The sequence below is a fragment of the Calonectris borealis genome, chromosome 4, assembly GCF_964195595.1.
Source record: "Calonectris borealis chromosome 4, bCalBor7.hap1.2, whole genome shotgun sequence".
Lineage (NCBI taxonomy): Eukaryota > Metazoa > Chordata > Aves > Procellariiformes > Procellariidae > Calonectris > Calonectris borealis.
The window spans coordinates 79,937,475-79,955,192 of record NC_134315.1 but is presented as its reverse complement, the minus strand read 5'-3'; the positions used below and the strand labels follow the sequence as shown (position 1 = coordinate 79,955,192).

Sequence of the window (17,718 nt, the reverse complement as noted above, 5' to 3'; positions counted from 1 at the left end):
GCAAATGTCTTTGCAGTTCCTTGTGCAATGTCATCCATGTTCACAGTAAGGAATGTCATCCCAACGCTTCTGTACCAAAGAAGAAGGCATAGCCTGTTTGTGAAATTGCTGCTCCTCCCTACTGTTCAAGAAAAGCTAACAAATTGACATGAAGCATGTGTGGCTACCAAAGACAACCTCCGAGTAGACAAATAAATTAATAAATAAATAATTTTTAAAAAAAAGTTTAAAAAAAATGTGGGGGGAAGCAATCCTACTTCTACAGCCAGAGATTCTCGCTGCTTCACCCTTTCTCACAACCTATATCTCAAAGCAGTAATTTGCTTGTTGATTATGGAAGGGTAAAAAGGGCTTCAGCTAGTTGCTGCTTGCACAGCATAGAGGAATTTTGAAAGAGTCAATGATGTGATGATTCACTCAGTTTAATTTCCTGTTTCAAGAAGTCTTAACATTTTTTTCTAATTTAATAATGAGTAATTATTACTACTTCTATTTAAATAAGGTAAGGAGTTAACCAAACCACATGTATTTTTTTTTACCCAGGGAAGAGCTACATGTGACAGCAGCTGCCATTTTTTGAGGACATGTTCCATCCTGCCAGATGTCTTTTTCACATAACAGTATATTTTCTTCATCACCACGACAACGCACTTCACTCCAGTAAACGGCAATAAGGCCCAGTCCGGAAAATGGTATATGTTTTGCTGTACCTTTTTCACTGTAAGAAGAATAATCAGGATAGGACATTAGAGTGGGAGGAGGGGAAGTGGAACACTTTCTCGTATATAAATCTTGGAGTAGAAAAGAAAGGGCTTTCTTCAGCAGTGTAAATTCATCACATTTTCATACAGTTCAGCATTGTCTTCTGCACAAAGAAAAGTAACAGATGTGACCCAGTTCTCACCATTTTGTTGTGGGATATTTTAGTACAATGGCCTGTGTTGCTGCAGGGCCAGCTACATTCCTGTTCTCCCGGTTCTTAACTACAAAAATCAACAGAGAGTCCACAGTCCATAAGTGAATGTACAGAATGATCCCACTGCAGTTATACTTCCAGGAGAGGTAATGCTAATGGGCCTTTCACTCTTATCCTCTCCTTTACTCCATTAAAATGTATCAGTGCTCTGCCCATACACGTCATATAATACGGTTGTGACCATGGGGCAGTGCAACCACCTCATACTCTATTAGATCAGGCCCATGTCCGTTATTCTCTATTCAGCCATTCCCATCCATCCAGAACATTTATAAACAGCTTCATTTCCTTCCCATACTGAATCTACAGCCACAATTATTGAGCCATCTCTTCTTCCATATAATGCCCAAAAAATTAAATTAAAAACAAAGCCCAAATATTGTAAAATCAAAGGAACAAATAGATGGAAGCACCTGAAAAGCACCAATAACACCTAGTAAGTTCACCTTGTGGTACATAGATCCAAATTTCTGCCAAACGCTCATGATAACAGAAACTTTCAACTACTGTTTGCTTGGGGCTTTTTGGCCTGGATTCAGATTTAAGCCATTGCTGTTGAAAAGACCAAACCATTCACCCGTATCACTGAACTACTTTTGCTAATAGCGGTCTTGTTCAACTGAAATGTTTAGGGTATGGACGGTAAAAATGAACTTACATGAAAATGAGGAAAGGAGGCATTGCACGTAGACAGCTGAAGTCATAAGCAAAATCACGGCCTCCAGATGGCTGAACTTTTATCTCATCTAATCCTCATATTTTTATAAGTTGGGATGGTGTGTCCAGATTAGTATTGAACATTATAAAACAGCTTAGATTTAGTTCTGGCTAGCAGTCTTAAAAAGTGGAATAATCATTAGGAATGTCACAGTGCAAGTATGCTATAAAAGCCCCTTACTGCTTGTAGCAAACAAAATCACTACTTTGGTATGTGACTGAAAGAAATGTTAGGCAGTAAAGCCAGCCATACTTTGTGGCTTATTAAGAAAGTGCAAACTGAATGGGGTGCTAAGGGGGGATATTCAAGTAATTTGGTTGCTAACTTGAACAGCATTGATTTTTTAGAAGCTGAAATTGCATTTTATTTTTAAAACTCCCTTTTGGTATGGGCATTTTCTTCCTTACCTCAGTTTGCTCTTACTATTGCAATTGCAGTGTCACTATAGGCATTATCTAGAGTTTAATCACCAAATTATGTTAAAAGGTCTTGTTGATTAATTCCATTCTGAGAGCAGTGGGAAGTAGTGGTCAATGAAGACAATGCAGGGTCTTTCCACCTGTCCAACTCAGTAAAATGTTTCCATGAAAATGTAAAGCTGCAAAACTTGTCTGGTTTTACGTTTTGTTATCAATGTGCAACTCTGAAAGTAAACCACACAGATTATCTAGGTAGATGAAGATGTGCACAACAAAAATACCCCGTTTTCCAAAAACCTAGGATGAGTCCCAGATGCTTTTTGGCAGGAATAGAATGGATAATTACCAGGGTTACCCCATGCTCCTAAGAACCGGGAATTTTCCTATGATTAGGAGCCCATGTAGAGTTTAATTCTGACCACATTTACATTTTTATAGATTCAGTAACCTCACTGGAGCTGGTCTTAATTGACTCTTACATAAGTGAGATCAGGATCAGACCTCATATTTCTGCCCTTCTGGACATCTCCCGGATGTCTAGTAAAGCAGTTTTTATTTGCCCTAAGCTTTTCTGACCTGTTCACACTTTTAACTTTTAAAGCAAAGCATCTACCCTGGTCTGCTCCTCTCCAGATCCCATATGCAGCTTTCAAATGAAATACTGATTCTCACAGCAACCTCTTTGAAGTACAACGCAATTGAAGGAAGCGAAGGATTCTGGGAAGAACAACTTCAGCATTCAACAACTTTCAAGCAGAAAAAACAATCATCAAACACAAAAAGCCATCAGGATTTGCAAAATAGATTGTCCTTTGTACTGAAATGTCATTAAAATAAGTTGACTGACTTTTATTCAGACTGAAACTTACCCAAGTGCAAGCTGTCGACATACAACTGTTGCATCATTATTGTCCCAATGGCTCCCACAGATTGTTCCCCAGATTCCATTCAAATAAACCTCCACTGTACCTTCAAACTCATTCTTGCCACCCTGGAGTCTCACTGACCCTAGTTAAAAAAATTAAAAAATCAAGCTTCCAAGATATTCCATTGCTTAATTAATGTATCCCACACAAAAGACACTGCACCTGATCTTCCCTCTGCAGAGAGAGTTTCTGTTTCATGTATTACATCTTTGTGCTCTTTGGGTGAGCTGCTTCTAAGAAGCACTCTGGCACAGCTTACATTCTTATACAGTGATATACAAAAGTAGATAACCTTATTTTTTACATAAGGAAAACATTTTGCTTCTTATACTGAAATTACATCACATTTCTGATCCTTCTGATGCCACAACTTAGTTAAAGATCTAACAAAAAAAAAGTACGTATAGACTACACATAATTATTTAAAAGTGGTTACCTCTACCCAAATGAACAAAAAGTTTATATGTAGAGTGCTATACTTTTATCTTCTACACAATTCCATCCAACTTAAGGGAATCAGAAAACAACCACATGGATTGCATAGCTTTTGCCCTGACCCATGTAACATTATGCATGTCATGGATATCAGCAGTTTATTTTAGCCAAAGAATGCATTTGTTCATACTTGTTCTCAGACAGAAAAACATTGGATGTAGTTCTGTTAATTCGTGAGAGGTCTTTACCAAATTCTCAGACAAAACAAGCTAAAAACATGAGGAATTGTCTAAAAGAAGCGAAAAAAAAGTCTGCTTCTTGAGAGCTATAGAACACAGAAATCCAAGAAAATTAACAGATTCTGCATTTTTTTATTACAGTATTTTTACTTGAGATGCCAGATGCATCTGCTGTTGAAGGTAGCCAAGTGCGACTGCTAAAGATGGGAAAAAGCTGGTCACAGGTATAACTCCACAGAAGCAGAACAAAGAGTCATAACAGAGCAGTAATTCAACAAGAAAGAATACATTTCTGTTAAATTATCAAACATAGCCTAATTGTATGCATTAGTATTGCCTGAAATCTCAGTTAATCCATCTGCCTCTGTTCTGTGATCTACTTAAAATCAGAAGCTATACCATCATCCAGTTTGCAGGGTTTTTAGCAATGGGAGAAAACAGTCAATGTTTGTGCCTGCATTTCATTGTATATGTGTTCACGTATGTGTAAATAATAATAATAATAATAATAATAATAATAATAATAATAGTAATAGTAATAACATTAATAATAGGTAGATCCACTTTTTCTTCTCAGCTTTCACTCAGATTGTGTCCTGGTTTTAATTTAGTTCAGTATATTTTATAAAACCACGAAGCTAAACGACTGCCAAATAACTCGAGGAATTAATTAACCTCAAACTCGGTTTTGTGTGTTCTTTTTTGCCTCCTATTTACTTTCTCAGCAGTAACTTACTCTGCAGTAAATTACAAACAAAATTTATTCAACTCATGTTACAGAGTGAGCTATCATTCTGAATAGAGGATTATTAATGAGTTAAAACAATACTGTAGACATGTTGCACATTGTTTATCTGTCTTTATAATTTTTCTCTTTGTGTTTTTCTGTCACATACAGAGAGAGTCTGGAATTTTGTTTATTTCTGCTCTTCACCAGACTTTTATATAGACTATTATTTTCACTTGAAACATCAACTGCAGTCATAGCAAAGTGATTCCTGACATACCAGAAAGTAATTTTGAAGATGTCATCATAAGTTTATTTTTGTACATGATTGCTTACAGTCCTGCATGACACCTACTGAAATCAATACAGTGTTTCCTGAGTACACATTACACAATATTTCTATTCAAATATTTGAATAAAGGAGTACTTGAAGAATAAAATTCTCTTCTAAGGTCTCCATGGCAGAATTTGGCTCACTCCTCCTTCTGTATTTACAGAATTCCCAAAGACAACAGTGGAAGAATTTATTCATGTACACAGAACAAAAGATAGCACAAGAGAGAACTTTTGCACATCATAAACTCTTTTGCAACAATTAAAAATGAAAGAAATCTAAAATCTTTTGCATCTCCCGTAGAAGCCTCAGGAAGGAAGTTTGAAAAGCACAGAGTTCTCACTGTGGACACGTACCACTAAACAAAGAAAACAGCCTTTCCCTCGCCACCCACTCCCCTAAAGAACCCTGGGTGACATCTGGTCCCTGTTGAAGTGGGAAAACACACTACTGGTATCAGTTGGTAAGGAAGGGAAAATGACTATATTTCCATGCGCCTGTGGGAAAAGACATAGATGAAAACAATAAATGAGGGATTTTTTAAAAATTCATCTAATATCTCAACAAAATATTTTGGTTTGCCTTTTTCCTGTAGACTTAGAGCTGCATTTAGGAACACCAATGTTTTATGAAGGGTAGTAGCATTCATAACAGACCTTTGTTCATCTCACAAGAAAACGCGATAAAGAACCACCTTCTATCATATAGAAAACATACAAGATGATTGTAAAAGGTAATTTTGTAACAAATTTAAAATATTCTTGATTTTCACCTGATAAGTTAATCTAGAAAGAAATAAAAAGAAAGTCTATTTTTACATGTAACTAATATTAAACCTTTTATTGTGCCTGCTGTTTAATAGAGTGAACTGAATATACGGTGTAATAATTTTAACATGCTCGTTGCATTGACTCACTACTCTCCTCATAGGACAGTATTGATATCTACAGCTACGATTAACCTAAACCACCCAGAGCAAAATCCAGCATTCTCTCCTCAAGCAAAACAGTAAGTAAAACCATTTTTTTTTTAAAGAAAAGTCGGAATTGAAAACCCTCGGAAAGGTTAATAGCTCTAACATATTTTTCTAAGTTCAGTCTAAGTGTTTCTAGCTCAGTATTTCAGCACTGTATCCAACACGAGTAAAATGATACAGTATTTTTTGTTTCATATGCACTTTGAAGTATGTATCAACCTATATCATATGGCAAGTCATAATCACATATCAAACAAATCAAGGAGCAAACTAATGAGAAAATGATTGCTCTGTTGTTTACTCAAAACGTTGTGGTATTCAGACCCTGGTAGTTATTTTACTGGATCAAGAGATACATTAGTTACAGTAACACAGATACTTCATAAAACATAACAGAACTTTAAAATATAGACTTTAATTTCAGTAGCTTATTTTTTCTTTCCAATCGATAAAACTCTTACTTCAATGTGTAAATTGATCATAGGGAATTGCAAGATGACCAACGTTATCTGCCACCATGTATGTTTATGCTGTATTACCAAGTATCTATTTATTACTCATGATTTAATCTTTGTTATTAAGAATGCATTAGTATCTTACTTGCAAGATAATCAGTGTTTGCGTTGTTAAAATGACCAGGAAACATTCTTTCACTTCATAGGCAGCAAGAAAACTAAATTTAGCATGATTAAAAGGATACAGGTTAATTCTTAATTTCACTGGTTAAGTCTTCCACTGTTACATTTGAACCCCTCCAGCCCATACTGCACCTCAACATGTGTGCCCAAGGGGCTTCCTTCTATGCTCACCTTAGGGCACAAGAAGCTCTAGCAAAGAGCATCTGAATTACTTCTTAGAAAACAGGTCTGGCTTAAGCATCTGCATTGGAGGCTCTAGGTTTCTGGAGTCATAGCTATGGTAGCATCTCGATTTTTTATGCTGTGAGTTTTCAGCTCTTTTAGTTGCTGAAGAAAACTAAACATGTTGGGAGTAGAGCTAATGCAGTAATATCTACTCTGGCTTTTATGCAATGTTCTGAGGAAACTCACACTCTCTTCCCTCTCCACCAACTCAATATGGTGTCAAGCCTCTGCTTAAAGTGCTTATCAAACCTTCACTGCCTCAACACCAAGCTCAACAGCAGGGAACATGAGTACAGGGATCCTGTCCCGGGCTCTCAATGCCCTCCTCAGCACTGGTCAGGAAGAGGAAGGATGAAGAGAGGTGAATTGACCCCACGAGAGTTAGAAGCAAGGACCACAAAGCAGGCCTACTAGGCAGTTCTAGGACACATACTGTGGTCTTACAAGGGACTTAATTCAGCCCTATATTGAAGAATACAAATCTACGGTCTTGACAGAAACTCCTTTATTTATATACACTCAAAAACTCAATGTGTTTCTTCTAACTATGTTCTAGCCGAGGTTACTGACGGTCAATTCATGTTGTTTACATACAGTCTGGTAATTTTAGTTGCCCTGGTATCTGCTCAAGTCAGAGTCTTTCCTATCTGCTATCACTGTTTAAAAGAGATTAAGTTATATTTGCAAATGCAAGGAAGTAAGGGTATCCAGTGGGTGCTGCTGAGACTTGCTCCGCAACACCTGCCATATAGGCTCAAGATGAGACACACAGGAAAAAAGGGAGAGGAAAACCTCTCAGCCAACTTTTAATTAACTCCAAAAAGCAGAAGAGCTTCAAAGGAATTGTGCTTGGCCTCTTTTCCTATACCATTCTCATGTCCAGAGATGCTGGGTAACTTCAAACCCTATTTTATTTTCTACATTTCACTGAGAACAAGCATTGTTACTGTGTGTGGCTGAATTGCAAATAGAATGGGAATCACTTCCACTTCTGTTGTGGCAGTGGGGTTTATGGTGTTGGCTAAAGGTGTGCCAGTAGTTTCTTCACAAACACCTGTGTCCAGAAGTTGTAATTTAGCTGTAAATTTAGATTTGGAAAAGAGGAATCAGAAGTAGAAGTTGCTTGTGCCTTTCGCCTTGGTGCTGAGTGCTCTGAAATGGCAGGTTTAAAGAAAGCAAAAGAAGTATTTTGCATTTTGGAAATCTGTAAAAACAGCAAATATTTTTAATTTCTGCTTTCATTTCCAAGGTGTTCCAACATGGGATAGTGCCACAGAAAGGCCCTGCACTGATAATTCATCTCTGTTGCCTTGGAGTCAATTAGGTAAGTCCAAAGTGACATAAAGCGTGAGGGTCTCCCATTGATACATGCTGTATATCCCATGTAACCACACTACAACTCGCAGTATTTCAGAACACTAGTAGATGATTTATAATACATACAAAAGAGTCTATCCCAGTTTCCGAATGAAACTAATTCATTGGTTTGCATGAGGTACTTGTAAAAAGCTAACTGTAGTATAGGTCAAATCTAACACCAGTTCAAATCAATGGCAACTTTTCTTCCCTTCCAGTATCAGGCCTGGCTAAAATCAAAGAAATTAATCCTGCTGACTTCAGCAAAACTATGGATAATGCTCACTGCAATCAGTGAATGCTCTTGTCCATCACTTTCCTGAGCACTGCTCTTAGTCTAAAATTATAACTATTTTCTCCTGCTATTTTAACCTTGAAAAAAGGGTGCATCCATCAGAACTACTTTTTAAAAACTATCTTGAGAACTGTAGCAGATAGCAGTATTGCATACTCCAGGATCCTTGTATTAGAAGTTTCATAAATATTGTATGTATTGAGTGTGTAATGTGCTGAACTGGTTCCTCTGCAGCAGTAAGATTCATCATGTCAACGATCAATGGTTTAAGGCTCTGAAGTGTTAGGAATTAACGGGCTCTAAAGGCAGTTGTCTTACGTGGTACAGAGCTGCAGAAGATGAGGGGTCTCATGCTGTGCAACTGTAATAAGAATGGTTCCAGATGAGCCACTTCTTAGAAGGAAAATACAGACATTCGTATTTAATTTTTCATCATATTTTTTTCTTTAACACTATGCTATTACAAAAACCAAAATCCCAAAAGACCTTCCATCAACTGCCTGGACTGTAGTATAACAGGTAGGGAGAATAATCTAGTGTTTAAGGCTATAAGCCTGAGGCTTGATTCTTCTCTCACAGAAGTTTAGTGAAGCATTATTTGATTGGCATTAGTGGAATTACCCTGTGATAAAAGCAATTTAAATGGAAAGACTTTACAATCTGGCTATTCTGGAGATGTGTGTTTTATTTCCAGTTCTGCCACTGATTGGTAGTGTGACCTCTAGCAAAGACACTTACCCTCTCTTGTATTGTTTCCCCTTTGTAAAATAAAGAAAAATAGTTAACCCACCTTACTCAAAGAGCTTTAAATTAGGTAAGTAGCAACCTAGCATGAACAACATATCATGCAGAATACTGTAGCTACATGCCACATAAACATTGTGTGGCACCAGTTGCTTCTAGGAACTGAGGTAGGCCTCTTTTTTGAAGCATGAGTACATTACAGGGAAGTTGTTATTAGCAGTAACTAAAGACTAAATTCTGCTGGACTTACGCCAGCTCTGCGTACAGAATACTCTTCTACTCATTTAATTTCCTTTATGATTTCCTTGGTTAATCATGATAATTTATATATATTTGTATTTGGTTTACTTGCTTTCAGGGCATGAATAAATAATACTACCCAGATGTCTCTCATTTTAGAAGGAAGGAAATGAAACACCAAAATCTATTATTTTAACTATAAAACTGAATTTAGACTGGTACCACATAGCATAATTGCAAAAGCGCTTTTTTTAAAAATTTTTCAGTGTTAATGTTAAAATATAAAGCAGTTCAATATATACACATGCACAAAGTTTAGCCAATTAACTTTACAGATAATATTCAAGCTAGAAAAGCCAGGAGATTTACAGTTAAGGCTTTGAACATGGTATTGTATTTAGTTATTGCAGGTGCCTAATAACTGAGTATGGGCTTCCTTAGCACATTTACTAAAGCAGCAGATGCAGTGAGTTTATCTCTGAACAGTCTGTCCTTCTCTAGCTATAAACTGCATCATAACATTGCCTTACTTGCATTTCTTTGCTTCTTGTAAGAAAGGAACATACTTCAGGACGAATGTTATAATAATGTTTATTTCTGGGCAAATGGCTTGATTTATTTCCATGTTCCACCTTAAGCCATCTCACACACTCTCTAATTCTTTCATATCGCCTCCACGAAGGCTTTTGGACAGACGTTTGCCCTGTTGATGTCACTGAGAGTTTAGCACTGAGCCCAATAGAAGCAGATGACCTTTCAGTTAGAAAGTACTGGCTATTGTTCAGTAGCTATGTCCTCCCTCTTAACAGGGGCTAACCTGCATTTCCTTTTTCTGGGGAAAAAAAAGCAGCATTCTGAAAAGACTGAAGAAAGACAGCTAAACACAAACCATGTAGTATTTTTGGTGGTTTTTTACTGAAATCACATTCGTGCTGAACTTAGAGGGGATTCTGGAATTTACTTTAGCAAGTGCAAGATTGGGTTCTTAGCAATAAAATGCTGCGTTCTTCTTCACTGTAACATATTAGACCAAATCCTCACAAAGTATTTTGGGAACCAGACTGAAGAATTCTGAAAAAAGCTATAAATACGATGGACTAAATCAAAGAAGCAACTGTGGGACCCTTTCCCAAACTGAGACCAGTTAAAGGGCGTGAAGTCTTCTGGATTTTTTTTCATCTGTGTCTAGTTATCTGTTTTCTCCTCCGTGGCATCAGCTGCCTGGTATTCTTTCCAAGGAAACATCTGTAATGCATAACATCATTCCATCTTCTTGAAGGAGTACAACATTTGACTTGGAACACAGCTTTGGAAGCTGCATTTTTTTAAAGCATAAATGGTCAATATGGACCTTGGTGCCTCCATATGCTCTTCATGTGATGTTTTATACCAATATGTATATTTATCACATTGTTCAAATTATCATCTTTTCACACACCTTCTAGGGCTATTGTTGGAAGAGAAAGATAATAATCCTCTTCAGACATCTGAAAGTAAATTACTTAAAAAAGCCAACCCCAAACTAACTTCCACAAGAACAAAATTATTAATAATAATATTTATGATCAACTTCCTTTCTGACCTTATGATATCACAAAATATGTAAAAGGAAGGGCAACAAAGAAGGGGGTTTTTACGTTCATTGCAACAATTATGCTTGATCATTTTTAGTATAGTCATAGATAGGATATAATTCTTATTTAGGGAGGAGATAACACCAAAGCAATGCAGGAGAAAATGTGAAGTCATTCAAAACCAGACTGTACATAAATACAGTTAACCTTGTGGAGGGGTGCCAACACTGATGAAATGTAAACCTGATCAACTGCTCAAGGAGTGAACGCTGAAACTGCCGTTCAGTCCTTACGCACTGAGAACTTCCACTAGAGTCACTGAGAGTTTAGCTCGGAGTGCGTGTGTGGGAAGCACCGGTCTCCTGGCTGGGTTCACACATGTCCTCAAGCACCAGCGCTAACTTGCAAACCCCATTATCCCGAGATGGGGGGGGGGAGGGAAGAAAGAAAGAGATACTGTGTCAGCAGTTTGCGTTTAGAGCAAGGCAGCCTTTTGCTTTTCCTTCTGCCACTTAACTTCTGTAGACCAAGCGCTTCCCAGCAAAGTGCGCCCGATTACGAATAGGGCAATGCTGGTCTTGGCTAACTGAGCCTACTGAATACTTTCGGCACAGCTTCTTAACGCGATTTACCGAGCATTGAAATAGCGTCGGAGTAAAACCAGGTAGGACCTTCGTCTTTCCGATGCATCAGCTGATGCAGAAGGTGAAACTCTCCTCTCAGAAAAGCCTGTGCTGTCACCGTGGCAAAAGGTGCCCGTCCCCTCGTTCCCTGATCCCTCCAGCGACGGGGCACCGGGAACGGGACGGTGAGAACGCCGCCGCCCGGCCAAGGCTCTCCGTCCCGCAGAGCCACCGCGCACCCGCCCGCAACGCCGCTCCGCCGCCAGCCCGCGCCCAAGGCGGCCGCTCCCCGCTCCGCGCCGGCCCGCCGCCCCCGCCCCGCTCACCTCGCTCGCAGTCAGCGCGGCCCCGGCCGCCCCCCGGGGCGCAGTCGGACCGCCCGCCGCCGGGCAGGGCGCAGGAGCTGCGGCGGCCCCGTGGCGCCCGGCCCGCCGTCCCCCGCCGCGGGAGCGCGGGCGCGGCCGGTGGCCAGGGGCGCGGGGCCGCGGCGAAGCCCCCGGCGGGGCAGCCAGCGGGGGGCGGCGGCGGGGCCGGGGCGGGGGGCTGCGGGGGGCGGGCGGCCGGGAGGCTGGCGGAGACCTGCCCCAGCCCGCGGGCTCCGGGGATCGTCCCTATCACCAGCGCCACCACGAAGCCGGTGAATGTCATGGTGCCAGTCCCGCCGGCTCGGGTCCATCTCCCCCTCTCATCACGCCCGGGATGCGAAGGGGGAAGGCGGGGCCGCGGCGTCCCGCTAATCCCCCACGCCGCACACCCCTGCCGCCCTCCCCCCGGCTCCTCTGCCTGCGGGGGCAGGGCGAGCGGGGCGCGGAGAGGCGCGCAGCTCCCGCGGCGCGGCCGTAGCGGCGTTTGCGGCTACCTGCCGCAGCCTTCCCGAGCGCGGGGGGGAGCGGAGCGGCCGCCCGGGCCCACGCAGCAGCCGCTCCAGCAGCCCCGGCTGCCCCGGGGTTTATCGCTGCCCGCGGTCCCGCCGCAGCCCCGCAGGCTCCCCCCACTCCGCTTCTCTCTCGCACTTGGGGCTCCCCTACCAGCCACCTTCTCCTCTACCCTCGTCCCCGCGGTTGTGGCTTCCCCGACCCCCCGACAGCCTCACAAAGCAGAAGGAGCCCGGGCAAAGCCTGGCCGGGTGCGGGGCTTCGGGGAGAGAGGGACAAAACGGACCCACAGGGCGGCTGGGGAGGCAGAGGGATGGAGAGAGCCCCAGTCGTGTCTGCGGGAAACAAAGGGGCTGGAAACAAATGCCGTGAAGAGAAGTGTCTTCGAGGGTTTAGCTTTATCCCAGGCCCATGTGCTCTGAATAGTAATCTGCTTATTCCCAGCCGCTGCGGAGTCCTGCATGACCTGATCATCTTCGATTTCCTTTTTCTACCAGAATGGCTGTCAGTTAGTTTTGCTTCTTGTCTCATATTGTTCAGTTGTTATTTTGGGTTAGTTATTATTTTTTAATTTACCACTGTTTTTAATCTATGCTATTCATATTTTGCGAAGTCCAACTCTGCCTGATGGAACACGCACCCTTTATTTGCTCATTTGTCTGTAGTGCGAGTCTGTAGATTTGCCTCTCCGTAGGGTCTTTCTTCCTCTCTAATTTTTCGGCTGAGAAGTGTTAATCTGGTATCTGGGTGAGCGCATCAGTATTTCCACAACCTTGCATTGTGACTAGAGTCTAGAAGAGAAAGCGTGCTTTCTGCTTTCCATGCAGGATCCCAGGTATCTCCAGTAAACACTGGGCTTCCTTTAGCAGCCTCCAAACTGTTCAAAAGGTGCAAAATGCAACTTTACCAATTTAAGCTTTTGTTTATAAGAACAAAATAGCCCCAGTGCTAAGGAAAAGCACGTCCTACAGTGTTTGGTATTACCTGTATTCATTTTAGTTCTGCTCATCTGTGATTAATTTATTATTGCAACATTACAGTTAGTATTTTAATCACTCACAAAGTTAAAGAATACTCTGCTGGGGTTTCTACAGCAACATGATAACTATGCTATCCCATGTGTCTGTTGCACTTCTTTGTGGATATAAGCGCACAGATTGTTCTTTCTGAGGGTTCTTTTGGGGGTATGTATATGCATGAGTTTCGAAACTGTCAGGACTGGCAAGAGTTTAATTTGTTTTCAAAATATTTGAATATATACAAGATGTTAGCCTGAAAGCAACTCATTATGGCCATTTTTAAATTCTCTGAAAATTTGTTGCTGTCATGACAAGTTGGTTGCTTTTATCCTTTGGAAGGAGTGGTTAAAAGCATGCTCAGCCTAGGTGGTTAAGGCTTCCTTCATTGCCTAGTAAACACTTTTTGGCATCACAGTAACAGCAATAATCATTTTCCCTGACCTAAGCTCTTTTTTTTTTTCCCCTCTAGCCTGGAAGAGGAAGGGTTCTGCTGATCAGCACAGGAGGAAGAGAACAGATGAGTATGATGAATCTTGCAAAACACTTCAGGCAAAGCTTTGAGCTTGGTACTTATGTATTCTGATTTCATTTGTCTCCCCTAGGTGTGTGGGCCAGCAGGAATCTTACATGCAGTGAACTTTCTTTGTCTATGTAGGGTAGAGGTGTTTGTGCTTGAGGCTGCAAAATGGTACTAAGCAGGAGGTGGGGGGAAAGGAGGGGAGCTACACAGGGAAAAAGGTTTGGAAGTAAATAGAATTATAAAAGAAGCATCAAGAAGAAAAAAGCAATTGTCGTAATGATTCCCTCCCAAGACAGGGTTCAAGTTTAATCGAATGATCCACATGTACAGATTCACTCTTGAACATTTTAATTTTTATCATGATTGTTATTTTTTATGTAATCATATAAGGAGAATGAGCCTTAATTTGTTTTAATAACTGTAAATTAGCTTTCACTATGATGTGAGCTCTGTTAATGTTACAGGAAATAATGCTTTTGTTAGAATTTACGAATTAGGGACTTGATCTGGCTTCCATTCAAGACATTGATAATAGTTTCACTGTAAGTAGGAGGGACCCCTGTCTAAGAAATACTGGATCTGATGCAGTTTGTTTTCCCAGGATTTATGCTTTGCACTTGGGTTGCAGCTTCTGTCTTGGCTAGAGCATTTACAAGTGTCTCCCCCATATGGTTTCTCTTGTGTTTGAACTGTGTGAGCTCATGCTGCAGTTTTTCCTTTGGCTGTGGCACTTACAGGTGCTATGTATGAAATCACTCTCATCTGCTTGACTACTTTTATTACGCTTGTAGGAAGCTCATTATCTGTGTGACTTCTACCTCTGTCACATTTCTCACAATTGATCAAAAGTTATTGGGAAGAGCAAAGACAAAGCAACGGTTACATGGACAGACAGTGTATTTTTGAGAACCTTGATTCTTTTGGACATCACACTTAAAATAACAGTAAGAATTACCAGTGTGCGTAAAATGAAACTGCACTATGCTTTAAGGATGGACTTTACCTTCACATGTTTATAAACAAGAAAAAAAGGCTTATTACTCTGATATAGCTGATATAGCTTTAAAAAGATGCCAAATATGAGATGTTCTTAGTGCATTTGGTTGCCTTAAAAAGTTTTGTCACAGCTGTACAAAACTGTTGAAAATTCATTCACAAATTGAATTAGAGATGAAAAGGAAAGAAAAAGTTATGTTTGCTCAATTAGGAAAATAAGCAAGTAGATCTTTGGAAACCTCAATTTCAGAAAAAAATTGTCACAAAATGTTGAGAAAATAATAAATCTTTGGAGACTGTGCTAATTTTACTCCTGCAGCAGCACTAAGGGATTTAAAGTTAGTAATCTGTATTTTACAAGGTCTGCAGTTTTATATGAAAAGAAAGGCTTGTTTTAGTCTTTCTAGATTGGTAGAGAAAATAATCCATTAAGATGACATTACAGCGGGTGAACTGGCTGCAGCTGAAGTACATAGCAATTCTCCCTTTTGCAAAACATTTTCAATACTTAATCTTAGTATTTAGTTTGTACATCTTATGCCCAGAGGAGTTACCTATCGACAGCAGTCCCATGGAAGGCCATGGAACAATGCTTGTGACCAAAGTTAGCAAATCTGTGCTGCGTACCTGACAACTTCCATGAGAGCAGTCATACGAAATTATCTTCCAGAATAGGTCTTAATTTCTGTACAATTCCACAGGGTTGGCTGCTTTTTTCTCTCCTGGTATTTGACAGCCCCAAATACCAAACTGTTGATAAAACAAAGAATAATAAATAATTCATAGGTATGAACTGATCTGACCACTCCAGAAACGCCCTGCTGTATTTCTGTGCATAGATTCCTCAAGTAACCTGAGAAATGGAAATATCAGAAATACTCGCACAATACAGCAGCAGCAAGGGTTATTCATATACGCAAGGCTTAAAAGGAAATTTGCACAAGAGCTTCCTTTATCCTAATAGCTTTCTAAAAGCACTTGATAGTTCTTCCCTGTCGCTGACTCTGCTTTTGCATGTGAGGGTACAGGTTATCAGAGGACTACTTTTCAATAAATGGTTCTTGTGAATAGGTGAAGATATCTGATGTGTGGGTTATACATGCAAAAATAGTAGTCCTGCATTTCAAAAACATTTAATACCAAGCATTTAAAATTCAGCTAGAGAATCAGTCTAATTCTACTCCCATTTAAATCAATAGCAAAATTCACTGATTAGCCTCTTCCTGCGTTCAGTAAAGCTGCTTACCTTTATTTTTGAGTAGCTCATAGAGTATGCTCTCAGCATAGATTTTAGAAAAGCTGAGCACTTCCAGCTGTTGGTGGAATTCAGTCAAAATACTCGTGACAAGTGAAGGCGTGAGTCAGTCTCATCTTATTGCCACTGATAGCCCTAAACCAGGGAATTCTCTCCTGCATTCCCTCCTGACCAGGTTAGAGTCAAACAGCAATGTAGATGTGACAGATCAGAGCAAGGGTTGACTTCAGGCAATGCGATATATGAGAAATTCCCCCAGGAAATAAGCGCAAGTACAAAGCAGAGAGAATGTAGCCAAACAGGCAGGCACAACACATTGTAATGAAATTATTTTCAGACTATCCATCTAATAATGTCTTACTATTATTTCTTCACATAATCAAGTATGCTGGGGCCAATAGATCAACCACTGGAATCAATGGAAAAACTTAGGCACATGACCTAGTGGGCACTGAGTGAGATCAAACAGCACCAGGCAGGGGCTGAAATCAGGGCTAGAAGGAAAGGAAGCAAGGCTTCACACAAAGGAGATTTCCATGTGCAAAACGGGCCATAGAATGGGTGCCGTAATGAGTCAACATTTTTAGGATGTAAGTCAGCACTCTTATAAAATAATTTTATTCATTAATCTCATTCTTTTTAACAAACACAGGCAGCAGAAATTTGAAATCCTGCCAAGTCTGACTCAAAATTAATTTGGGTTTGTGCTCATATGGAAGAGAATAGGCCTTTTGTCTGTAATTATATATAAGCTCCATAGGGTGACCCTGCATTACACAGGATGTGACTGAACAGCCTGTAATTGATGAGATTTCCATTACCACATAACACAGTGCGCACAGTAATGAGATCATAGAAAAACCTTTTTTAAAGTGTTAAGTACTTTCTTGTACAACAAGCTGAGTTCATATTATAAGGCAATAAGAAACCTGATTTCCTGGAACAAGGCAATAAGAAACTTGATTTCCTGGAACAATTCAATACATAGGTGCAGATGTGCCTAACACTGGGTTATACAGACATGATGAAATAATTGCATTTAAAACTGAAAGGTAAACTGAATCATGCAAAACTGGTGAACACTTTTTGTTTAATATAGTCTGTGGAAAAAAATGCTACTTCAACTGAGATAGTTTTGACATATCCAAAGTGACTATACATCATTTAAAAACTATCACAGTTTTGCATAGAAAAAAAAGGATTTTTGAATAACAAAGAAATGTGGAGATATTTGTTTGAAAAATATTTTTTTAATAACAAAAAAAGTCCTGCATTCAGTAAAGGCTCTCATTCTGCACATATGTATCCTCATTCTTAGTATGTTCACATCTGCATACTGTAATGTCTCCATGTGTAAAGTAGGTTACATGAGGACCGTGTGTAAAACTTCGGAGGGCTGGAGACGTGATTTGCTCACGCTGTTACTACTATGTCAGTACATAGTATGTACTATGTATGTATGTACAATTAGTACAACATACTCTTCTTCAGGCAGTTGCAATATGATGGTGTTTGAGGCTGCGTTGTGTATTGGTTCCATGAGCACTCCAAGCACTCCTTACGCTCCTCTCCCAGAAGGACCATTCAGCAGATCCCAAGTGTGCAATG

The 17,718-nt window shown here is 40.2% G+C and overlaps 1 protein-coding gene across 1 annotated transcript in view; it reads right to left on the bottom strand.

Annotated features, from left to right (window-relative positions):
• PRSS12 (serine protease 12) overlaps positions 1 to 4,766 on the bottom strand; it is a 39,039-nt gene extending 34,273 nt beyond the window's left edge. The window contains exons 1-3 of the mRNA XM_075150486.1: positions 4,721 to 4,766; positions 2,983 to 3,121; positions 540 to 718 (exon numbers count right to left, since the gene is read on the bottom strand). Coding sequence (XP_075006587.1) covers positions 540 to 718; positions 2,983 to 3,121; positions 4,721 to 4,766 — 364 coding nt within the window. The remainder of the gene's footprint in view (positions 1 to 539; positions 719 to 2,982; positions 3,122 to 4,720) is intronic.
• Between the last annotated feature and the right edge of the window lie 12,952 nt (positions 4,767 to 17,718).